A 12,225-nucleotide genomic window follows, 5' to 3' on the forward strand; every position below is an offset into this window, starting at 1 on the left:
ATTTGTGTGTTTCTCAGAAATACTCCCTGTGTTGACTGATGCCTTAACATCTGTCCTACATGCATGTGCTGGGCACATCTTGTTCTGGACAACCCAGTAATGTGCCTGAGCCACTTTGCCTTGGCCGCCTGCCTCCCTCGTCAGCCCCCTCCCCCCCTTGGGAGGAGTCCTCCTCTTGGGGGTGTGTTTTCCAAACACAAACCCACTGACCCAGGGTCTGCACCCCAATCACTTCCTTTAGCAGCTCTCACACTCCAGGTCACTATCCACCTGCCCTGATCATGCAGCGCCGGGCACCAGATAACTAGGGACAGCTCCTATGCCCCTTGGCCTGCTGAAATGATTCAAACTAGCCAATCCCCACCCTTGTTCCTTCCCATGGAAACCACAATAAGGTTTCCCCAGAGTTCTCCCCTCCCTCTGCCTCATGAGCAAACTGGGGCTTCCTCATGTGGTCCCCCATGGTGTCACATGCCACCCCCCTTTTAGGAACTGTAACAAACTACCTTTTCAATGGCAATTGTCACCTGATCTGTTGACCTTGCTATACCTCAAATTTTCAATTAATACACTACATTTGTTAATTATTAGTACATATATAATATATACGAATACAGTATATATCCTGAGTCCCCAGCACGAGAGTGCCTCATTGCACCTTTGCTGCTGTGGGCGATTCTCAAGTCTGGCTCCTGGAAAGACAACCACAGCCTCTTGCAAAGGGGGTGCCCTCTCCCCATCACAGAGCCCTTTGCAGCAAAGTTCTATTCAAGACGGCTCAGATCAGGTGGTCCTAGGCACTGACTGCTTGAACCTCCAGGAACACCAGATGACCCTGCTCTGCCAGAGGGGAAGAACAGCCTGCCCACAAGACCTGCTGTTCCTGCCTCGCCAATCTCTGATATTAAATGGTCCTCCTGGGCTCCCTCACTTGCTGGGTGGGAGGCACCCTCTCCCTTCTTCCATAGCGAAGGGAGGGAGATGCCGCAGATTCCCTGCTTCTGACTTCATTTACTTTCATGACATTATCTTTGAATGTAGAGTTTTCTTTCATATAAGCTAGAGCTGGGTGATGAAGGTGGATAATCTTTTCATAAATTCCGCTGGGATGGGTCTAGCTGGTCTCTGTAGAATGTAAAGACATTTTATACCCCACTGACCTCAGATGTGAGGCATTAGCCAAAATCTCAAAACAGTAGGGAAAAAAAATCCCATTTGATGTCCTGATATAAATAAGTTATTTATGGTATAATAAATTTTTGTCTCAGAAAAGTAAATTTTTTATGCTTCATGCACTTCTATTGTAATGTAAATTCGACTGCTTTTTAGTTAGCAGTTGGATGAGGCTATCCTCATGTGTTGCATTCCTCTCTATCCATGTTCCAGCCACACATCCAAAATTAATCTTTTTTCTTAGGTCTTGGGTATTTAAAAAAAACCCTAAAATAAGCTATATTGGGTTGTTTATAAAAGTGAATTTCATGTTAGAGAAGTTTCAAAGAAAGATAACAAAGAGTGCTAGGGTATGGCTGCTATTCCTTTTAAAGAGTCTTGACATTCAGAAGAGAACATCAATTGTGATAAAGGCAGAGTTGCTGTTGCTCACTCATTATTCTGAGAGGTGAAAAAGAAATTTAAAAGAACAGATAATGATTAAAAAGGACAAATGAAGCTGATAGAACACTCAGTTCATTAACGAAACAGACTGAGAGATTCCATCGATGGTCATTAATAGGCTAAATGAGAAAGAAGGTACTAGGTACTCCTAGCTTTGATATAAATGCTGATGCTTTGAAAATTCATTTTTAAGAAAAATGAATTTTGAAGGGAGAGTTAGATATAATCCACTGTGTTACTGATTGCAATAATGGAAATCCTTCAATGTAAATGGGTTTCAAAATCGAAATAACTTTATGATTTAGGGTTCTCTACAACTGTTATGAGGACATCAGATCCTCTTTTAAAGATATAAACTCAGGGTGGGTTTAGTTTTAATTTGATAGGCAATCGTTTTTTAAGCCCCACTAATTTTTAAAGCCATTTGCATCCAGATACATACTTTTAAAGTATTAGAAAAATACTGAGGTGATATTTCATTAGTTTCATGAAGCAGTGTGGAACTCAATGTACCACTTGTTCTATTATTTACCTTATTTTTGTATCCTGTTGTAATCTGGTGCTTTGCCCTGTATTACTTAAAATCATTTTAATATCTCTAGCAGAATTACCTTGTTTCATGCCATAACATACTGATTTAAAGCCAAATATTAACAAAAATACCATTCTTCAGAATATTTTTCTGATATGCTTACCAAACACGGGGCACCCAAAATCCAGGTTTTTTCTCTCCAGGTCTCAATTTTAAGTTTAAGTTCTTGGACACACTTACATTGATTCTGAATATGCCATTACAATCTTCCTAAAGCAGAAAAAAGGGGGACAAGGGGGAAACCTAGTCAGAAAATGAACTCATAAAATACAAAAGATAGAAAATGCTTCCTACAAGGAATAACAAATGTCATTTTTCTAAGGGACAGTGATGTGGACAGCTATCCAGCAGATAATAGCAAAGGCTTAGGAGATGGGCCGGTGAGAGTTGACACTGGAAACATTAGCAAGTAGGCAAAGGATCCAAATAAACATTTCTCCAAGGAAAAGATGCAAATGGCCAATAAGCACATGAAAAGATGCTCAGCATCATTAGCCATTAGGAAAACGCAAATTGAAACCATAATGAGATACCACCTTATACCCACTAGAAAGGCTATAATCAAAATGGCAGATAACAATGACTGTTGGAGGGGATGTGGAAAAATAAGAGTCTTCAAACTGGAACCCTCATATCCTACTGGTGGGTGCGTAGAATGGTGCAGCCACTTTGGAGAACAGTCTGGCAGTTCCTCAAATGACTAAACACAGAGTTACCATATGAGCCTGTGATTCTACTCCTAGGTATCCACCCAAGAGAAATGAAAATGATGTCTACACAGAAACTTGCACACAAATATTTACATAAGCATTGTTCATGATAGCCAAAAGGTGGACTGACCCAAATGTCCATCATTGGACAAACTTATCTGTTTATCTACAAAATGTGGTCTATACATACAATGGAATACTATTCAGCCATAAAAAGGGATGAAATACTGATACATACTACAACATGGATGACCCCTGAAAATACTACGCTAAGTGAAAAAAGCCAGTCACAAAAGACCACAAATTATATGATTCTATTCATACAAAAGTCCAGAACAGAGAGTTCTTTAGAGACAAAAAATACATCAGTGGCTGTTAGGGTCGGAGGTAATGGGTAGACAAAAGGATGGGGGTAACAGTTAAAAGACACAGGGCTTCTTTTTGAGGGGATGTGAATGTTTTAAAAGTGGCTGTTATGAAAGTTATATAACTTGTGAATATGATAAGGTTTTTAAACCCCTGAATTGTACACTTGAAGTGGGCAAATTGTAGGATGTGTGAATTATATCTCAATAAAGCTGTTATAAAGATTTACAAATTGGGCCAGGCATGGTGGCTCACACTTGTAATCCTAGCACTCTGGGAAGCTGAGGCAGGGGGAACGCTTGAGGTCATGAGTTCGAGACCAGCCTGAGCAAGAGTGAGACCCTGTCTCTACTAAAAGTAGAAAAATTAGCCGGGCATGGTGGTGCATGCCCGTAGTCCCAGCTACTCTGGAGGCTGAGGCTGGAGGATTGCTTGAGCCCAGGAGTTTGAGGTTGCAGTGAGCTAGGCTGAGGCCACAGCATTCTAGCCAGGTGACAGAGCAAGACTTTGTCTCAAAAAAAAGATTTAAAAATTACATACCAGTAAGAAGTTTTGGACTCATTTTACATTTGTTCTCCTTTTGGTTATCTCTGCCTTTTAGGCTATATTATCATGTTTTGAGCCTCGACTTTCTTTTCTGGGTTCAAGGTGTACATGGTAAAATTCTTGACCATCATTTGAATATTTCAACAGAAATTCAATTTTTCTTGTTGAAAGTCCCCTTCGACCCTACATCATGTCCCCTCCTGGCTTCTCCCTTCCTGTCCCCGGACCGGTATCCCAGCATCAATGCAGCAGTAAGACCTTCTCCCATCCTTCAGGGCCCGTGTCTCCATTCTTATCACAACTAGTTTAGTTCATGCCAACATTACCTCCTTCTGGATTACCTACCAATAAAATTCTTTAAAATAAAAACCTTTTTACACAAATAAGACATCTTTAACTTATGAAGCATAGATAAATAAAAGGAAGGAAACTTTCCTATAATTACCCACAAACACAGTTGGTATTTTGGAGTACATCTTTCCAGTCTTTTTTTCTGTGCATACCTGAGCTCACGGCCCACTTTTTTCAGTTAGAAATATATTATGATTATTTTTTCATGGCCATACCTATTTATCCACATTACTTTAAAGGCTGTGTTGCAATGTGTCACATAGAGGCCCCACGATGTATTGAAACTTACTGCCTCTTCCAATCTGTCTTTCTGAGCCACCCAAGCCCACCTTTGTGTGGTTAAAAATCAGCTTCCCCACTTGTTAGGTGGGTGACCTTGAACAAGTTATTTAAACTTTCTACACCTGTTTTCCTCATTTGTATAATCTGGGTAACAAAAACAGTATTAGGGACAGTGCCTTGTGCTTTGTGAGCACTAAGAAGTGTCTGATTCCTCTTCTTATAAATCTTTAGTGGAGTCTCACTTCTCACCAAAGAAATTCCAAACCCCTTAGCTTGGCATTCCAGGAGCTTGATGATGTTTCCCTAACTTACATTTCTGACCTTGATTTTCAGTTGTTTCCTACATGGGAGGGTAATGAAGTCTGACGATTGGGTTAGATACTTTACGTAAGTAAGCTAATTTAATATGCACAGTATCACTGCGTGAGAAGAGTTACAGAGGACGGAATAGGTGCAGAGGGATAAAGTGCCCGGATCAAGCCATCACATCTGCAAAAGTTGGATTCTCATCTCAGGAGCCGTGATCCCAAAGCCCACGTGCATCCCTCCTTGTTTTGTCCCTGCCTCTGCACCAGGACTCTTGGCACGCTTTGTGTCTCTCCTCACCCTGCCTGCTCTGCTCGGGAGGTCCTTTCCTGCTGTCTCATACCCTATCTCCTCCCTGAAGCCTTCCCTGCACGGCACTCCCAGTTGGAAGCATGACTTCCCATGCTGAAATCAGACTGCACATTATTTTTGCTTCCCAGGTGCTCTTTTAACTGCTGACTTCATATTAAGTTTGCTTGAACATGAAACACATGTTCTGATTGGACAGAAAATGCTGCAAAACAGGGGTAGTGGCCTACCCATTTTTCTAGTCCTCATTTCATTTCACCTTTCATGGTACCTTGATATTAAATAACCGATATTTAATGACTACTTGTCAAAAGGTATCTTCAGAGTTGGTTTGCAGGATTTTGGTGACTAAGTCCTAGGCTCCATATCTCTAGCTATATCAGTCTCAAGACATCTGCCGTCATGTTTTAAGAAAAGGAGCAAAGGAGTGAGGGGAAAGTGCTCAAATACAGGAACACAACATGTTCTCCCAGTTGGAAAACATGGCCCAGACAACTCAAGCTCCATTGCCTTTAAGCATGAGCTGTGTGATCTAAATGTTGGTGTTTCTGGCTTCCCCTTTTACTTGAGAGCTCTGAGATAGAACTGACGTCCCTTCATCCACATGGCAGTCTTGGCTTTGGCCTCTTATGTTGGGATTAGAAAAGATGAAAAGACACAGCCCACTTCTCACTATGAGAATTTCTTTTTAGTTATTCTGCTTGGTGCCATGCTCCCCAAGACGGCTAAGTCTCCTAAGTTTCCTTGTGTGTCCCCTATGGACGCCCCTGTTGTAGGAAAGAGGATAAATGCATCGTGCAAGCTGTGTGAGCAGATACCATGTGCTTAGGCCATTATTAAGATACTGAGTCATCCAAGAGTCTTAGTAGGCTTCATCTTTAAATGTTGTTATTATTTTCCTGGCCTTTATTCAGTGTGGATCTAAAGTCACTCTTCTTTCTGTGCACAAGCTTGTGGACTATGCATCAGCTCTTTATTCATTAATTCATTATTTCCTTCACCAGCTAATTTGGTCCATCATGACTTTCAGACCACAGTTCGGCTCCATTAGGCCTTTTGGAAACACACAGTTTAATGGAATTCAGGCATTATTTTATTTGAGTGAAAGAGGAAATACTTTTTTTAGTTTATACATCAGTAGTACTTGGTTTACTTTATTAATCTATTTGTAATATTGAGAGGAATCCTAAGAGAATGGGACACTGCATGGTGTCACAGAGTTTGGCTAATTATTAACAAAATTGTGTTCCTTTTTCCCAGCCTCTCTTCCAGTAGGGTGAGCCCATGCTCTTGCCAGTGGAATGTGGGTTGAGAGGATGTGTACACTTCTCGGTGAGACCACAGCCCTCTCTGACAGAGATGGCTCTCTCCTCTTATCTGCCAGTTAATCACTAATCGAAGAAGGCTCTGAAGACATAGTGAAGGGCGGAGACACAGGACGGAAGGAACGTGAGTCCCTGAGTGGTCATTTGGAGGAGACCTGGCCAACTTATCCAAGATACAACATGTACATGTCAAATGTTAAGCCACTGAAATATTGGAGTTGTTATAGCATCTGCCTCCTCTTATTAACACTGACTGAAAAAGGAGAAAGAGAAATGCTGTAGTGATGTAGTGAAAGTATTTAATTTTGGGTTTTTGTCAGGGTCCTTTTTGGTCATCATACAGGGGAAGGTTCTGGGCAGCCAAGAGCTAATGTGAAGGCACCGACTTCCTAAAGGGGACAATGCTGAGAGGGTGGGGAAGTAATAAAAAGAGGGATAAGAGTCAAACTTTGCCTCTCATGCATTTTTGCACAGGGCTGCTTGCTAATATGAGAAAAGATGAAAAGACACAGACCACTTCTCACTACGTGAATTTCTTTTCAATTATTCTGCTTGTGACAACAGAGGCAGGATCAAGGTAGGGAAGACCTAAAGGGAAAGTTTCCAAGGCTCACAGCTGTAAACATCTAGAATTTGGGGTGACTACACCCACAATGTCAATAGCAGATTGACACTGGAATAGGAGGGAAGAGTAGAATTCTCTAAGACATGCTTTTAATCTTATAAACCTTTCCCAGCCAGAACAAACATACTGTATGCTTAAGCAAAAAGGAGTTTGTGGGAAGACGATTTTTAGGGGTTCTCAAAGTAGCCTCAGCAGCCCCTGAAGCACATGCTTTCCAAGGGATGGTAAACTACCTTAATTTTTATTTCAAAAGCCAGAAAGGTGCATCTTACCCTTCGAATAATGTTGGGATCATTGCACTTGGCCAGTTTTCCAGCAAAAAGCTGAACTCCAAAGCTTGCAAAAACAAGCATTAATGTCAGCAAAAGAATGGAGACCTGAAAGAAATTGATGAAATATTAAATCTTTTGGTAAAAACTAAACATTAGGTTTGGTTTAAACAGTGATATAAACTGGATTTTAAAAGATAACATTGTATAAAATGCATGGATTTTTGATACTATCTTTTAACGTTTCCACCATAGGTCATTCCATTAGCCTCCCTGGAATATCAAAAGGAGGAAATTAACAGGCTTTGAATTCTTGAAATAAAAACATATAGCTTTCATGTAAGAAAATGGAATATGGTATTTTTTTGTATGACTTGGACTTTTCTGATTTTAAAATCAAACCTTGCTCTATTTTATTTAATGGAACAAAGGAAAAATGCTCAAATAATTATATTTTTCCAAGTGTCTCAAAATGAATTCATATCTTTATTAGCAGAGCACAGATGAGAGCGACAGTGGGTTTGCTTTGCTGTGAGCATGAGGGTGTACATTAGGGGGTGTGCTGTGCACAGAGGACAGGAGGTAATTCGGTCCTAAAACGCAAATCTGTTAATTAACTCATGCTCCCTCTGCTGGCTGACTCGGGGGAGAAAGGCGGCAAAGGGTAAAATATGAACACACCATGTGAACTATACTTGTTGAATAATCTAAACAAAGACCTTAAGTATACTAACATTACACCGAAACATCATCAGGAGAAAGGCACAAATAAATCCTCTTCTAAAATCTATCAATGATCAAAAAATTCAAATACATTAGCTATCAGGTGATACTCTGTTTCTTTTAATTCCAGCTGTGGGAAAAGCCACAATTTCATGGTTTTGCACAAAGAAAATAAGGACTTTTAAATATGTTTTAAAAAGTCAGCAACTCTATGCCTCTAGTAATATCACAATCTATCTACCTTTGTATCAACTACACCTACAACTGTTCTCTTACCATATGTATGTTTCTAGAAAGCAAGATACAAAACAAGCTTATGTAAATTAATTCGTGTTTATCTCATGCACAAGCAGACTCATCAATAATAAAGAGTATCTTTTGATCACTCTTTTGTAAGGCAAAGATTCTTCTGTAACAGACTCTGAAGAATGAGCCTCTTACTTGTTTTATCTCCAGTCCTGTTTTTAGAAGACCCTAAATCAATGTTTGCACAACTAAAAAGAACGTTACTTAGAACCATATTTGTAAGAATTCATTACTACTGAGGTTACTTAAAGTAGGGTATACCTGTATGTTAGATTTTTTTTTTTTTAAGTTGTTTTATGTTAACACTCCTAAGATCTAGAGACAAATTCCATGCTATATGCTTTAGGGAACATACAGAGTGAGATTATGAGCCCAAATGCATTAATTCCTAAATCCTTTTATGAAGTAGATGGGGTTGAATCTTCTTATCCTTAGTTTCCTGATGGGGAGACTAAAACCCAAAGTAGAAATTAGAGTCAAGAGTTAGGAATGAAAGAGTCAGCAGATACTATCTCTTTGGAGTCCCCATTCATTGTACCTTCCAGAATGCTTCTTTCATTGTTCATTGAATTAAATAAACTGATAGCCAGACACACCCATGGATAAAGTTTTTGAAAGCGCATTGTGTTTGATTAGTGCTTTATAACCCTCTGGTAATAGACGAAAATATAGACTTGTCCTTGACAAGCAAGACTCGCTTTATCCCCGCATTGGCTACATTACGGAGTTGGACTACGGTGAACTGGAAACAAAGGGTAACTCTAACAAACCAAAAAAATTTCCTTGAAGCCACTGAAAAGTTCTCGAACAACTTTTCTCATCTGGGGCACCAGTTTGAATATCCGCAGAGGTCTCAGACACCGAAGAACCATGAGGAGTTGAGCTCCCGATTCAGCAGGCACATTCTGAGGCATCCAACAAAGAAATATCAAGCTCACCTAGAAGGAAAAAAATAATCTCTGGTATTTACGTAATTTATCTTCTACTATCTACATTTTACGTGAGCCAACTGGCCACAACTTTTCATTTAGCATAGATTCCACGTGTTATATGAGACAAGCACTCACCAGTTGTGTTTGCAATCTGTTACCTTTAAGCAAGGAACTTAATCTAGACCTGTTAGAAGGCTCAAAGGAAAGTCATCACGTGTGTGCAGGAGCGAAATGGAGGCGCCCACGCTGTGTCTGTGCGTATACCCGTGTGTTCTGCTCCTTCTTTTAAGTTACTGCACAGGAGGCTCTGTGATGTCAATATGACTGGAATTCCTTTTATCGAGGTCACTACTATTTCATTAATAATCTGCAACATGCTACCTGCTAATGATCACAATTCTCCATGTTGAGTCTGCAAAGACATTGATTTCATGCCTTCTTGGACACATAGAAGAAATAAAATTTCTTTTGAGTCCATTCCTATGCTTCCCTAATTTAGTTTAACTGAACAGTTGAATGGGTACTTGCTATAGCCAGGTATTCTGTGCACTGTAATCAGAGAGAGGTCCAACCACAATCACTGTAGTTTGCGATTAACAGGAAGGGGCTCATTAATTAATAACATGATTTATATAAGGCAAACTTTTTTTAGTATAGCAGTCACACAAATTATGGGATACAAACTAGATTTTCTATTTTAGGCTTTATTAATGTACATCTCGTTGATACATACAATTGTGATTGGTGTATTTGAACAATATAACTGTCCCTAGATATTTATAATGCTTTTAATTTAGATTTTATATGTATGTCCCTTATTTGCATATCACAGACTACTCTATAGTCCATTTAGGAACTCAGGGCATTTAAACCTTTGCGACTCACATATCTCACTCTTGTACCAAGAAATGTGGGAGATTTTACAAAATCTTTCCATTTTCCAGTTAGGAAATAACTAAAGACTTACCAGATATATAAATATGTCCATTACTCCACCAAAGTCCCTGATGACAGCAGTTGGAGTGAAAAATAAGCCATCTGCCATAATCTTCAGATTAAGCTCAATGCTCATGAATATCACAAACACGTACTCTGCAATCTGAAACGGGCAAGAGGCAATTTGGTCACAATGAAAAGAAAAATTGCAGGTCAGTATTTTACCCCTGAGCTGTGAGCTGACATTTAAGCAGCAGTACCTGCAAAGTAGGTGCGTGCATGACTCTTCGAAAGGGGGATTCGAACATCATGGAAATGCAAGAGCAGATGGTTACGATGATCATGACCCAGTCCAGGTAAGTGACCAATCCCAGCAAATCACTGCCAAAGACCAAACAAAACTGAGAAACACGAACGTTCCAGGAAAGGCTACTAAGAGTCAGGTGATGGCCTCTGTGACTCTATTAACATGATGACTATTTTTTTTTTATAAGTCCTCAATCTTCTATTTCATAGCACTATATAGCAAAAAAATAAAAGAGAATTTTCATATTTTTATGCAGCATAAAATAGTACATGAAAACTTCAAATGTGCATGGAAAATGGAGTTGGTAATGCTTACTATAGTTGATGGTACTTTGTATTTTTCACAGCTCCTGTGACAGGGTCTGTTTTAGATCTGTAAGAGACAGCGCACATAGGAAATTCTGCAACACAGCAAGTATGTTATAACTTGGCAGCATAGTATTTACAAACATCTATTCTACCTATAATCTTTTTTATATCCTTTATAACATGTCCATTATAAAAATATGTTAACTGTATGTGACTTTGGAAGGCAGAGAACATTAGATGAAAGAAAAACCCAAAGACTTTTTAGTTGATACTTATGAAAGTAAAGTTTTACAATTTTCAACATATTTCATCTTAGAATTTGTGACACCATTCACAATTTCCTGACATGGGTTTCACAAAATTAAATTTTGACTTCCGCTTAGAAGCACTCATTTAAAATGTTTGCCTTACTAGTTCAAGGATGTTCTTCAAAATAATTTAATAAAATACTCCATAAATTAAACAGAGTTATTCACCCTGCATTTAGTTGTGATCTTGTGGAATAATTTATATAGAATTTCTTGGGAGGGGGATTTTTAATTTTTGCTTTCAGGAAGCCTGTGAACAATCATCAGTGAGGCCCCTGAAGCTCTTTGTGTTTGTGTCCCCAATTACAGCCAAGTCTTCATCAGTCACATTAAACATCAGCTGTGTTGCCGACAAAAGGAGAATTACACCACACTAAATGAAGTGGAGAATTAACAATTAGATGTTAACTTGTAGGCAGCCAACAGGATAATTCAAGATGAAAATCCAGCTTTGGGAACAGATCAAATCAACTTCTAAACTTCCATCTTCTTTTTTTTTTTAATTTGTGAAAACTCAGGGAGGATTTTAATGATTATTACTCAGGTGCTTTAAATTGTGAAGGTTTTTCTAGAATAGCAGAAAGAACAACATGCTGACAATCAGGAGAGAGCCATGTACTAGCTGGGTCCCTGAGCAAACAAAGCCCTAACCTCTGAAGACTTAAATATCCTGGTCTGTTGAAGGAGAGGGGACACAAATGATACCAACTGGTCCCTGAGGTTTCTCCATCCCTGACAAGTCATGATAGTGTGTATGAGTTTCCTAGAGCTGCTGTAACAAGTCATCACAGACTGGGTGGCTGAAGCAACAGAAATTTATTTATTTATCTCCTTATCATTCTGGAGGTTGAAGGTCCAAGATCAAGATGTCAGTAGGGTTGGTTCCTTCTGAGGGCTGTGAGGGAAGGATCAGCTCCAGGCCTCTCCCTCTGACTTGTAGATGCCCATATTCCCCCTACATGTCTTTAGATGGTCTTCTCTCTGTATATGTCTATGTCCATATTTCTTATAAGGAAACCAATCTTATTGGATTAGGGCCCACCCTAATGACCTCATTTTAATTTAATTACCTCTATAAAGTTCCTATATCCAAATACAGTCACATTC

The 12,225-nt window shown here is 39.4% G+C and overlaps 1 protein-coding gene across 1 annotated transcript in view; it reads right to left on the reverse strand.

The window, feature by feature from the left end:
* Positions 1–12,225, reverse strand: part of NALCN (sodium leak channel, non selective) — a 332,353-nt gene that overhangs the window by 33,186 nt on the left and 286,942 nt on the right. The window contains exons 23-28 of the mRNA XM_012644439.1: positions 10,818–10,874; positions 10,456–10,576; positions 10,227–10,358; positions 9,098–9,265; positions 7,302–7,406; positions 2,313–2,419 (exon numbers count right to left, since the gene is read on the reverse strand). Of these exons, the coding sequence (XP_012499893.1) occupies positions 2,313–2,419; positions 7,302–7,406; positions 9,098–9,265; positions 10,227–10,358; positions 10,456–10,576; positions 10,818–10,874 (690 nt within the window). The remainder of the gene's footprint in view (positions 1–2,312; positions 2,420–7,301; positions 7,407–9,097; positions 9,266–10,226; positions 10,359–10,455; positions 10,577–10,817; positions 10,875–12,225) is intronic.

Source organism: Propithecus coquereli, unplaced genomic scaffold (genome assembly GCF_000956105.1).
Source record: "Propithecus coquereli isolate 6110/MARCELLA unplaced genomic scaffold, Pcoq_1.0 Scaffold212, whole genome shotgun sequence".
Lineage (NCBI taxonomy): Eukaryota > Metazoa > Chordata > Mammalia > Primates > Indriidae > Propithecus > Propithecus coquereli.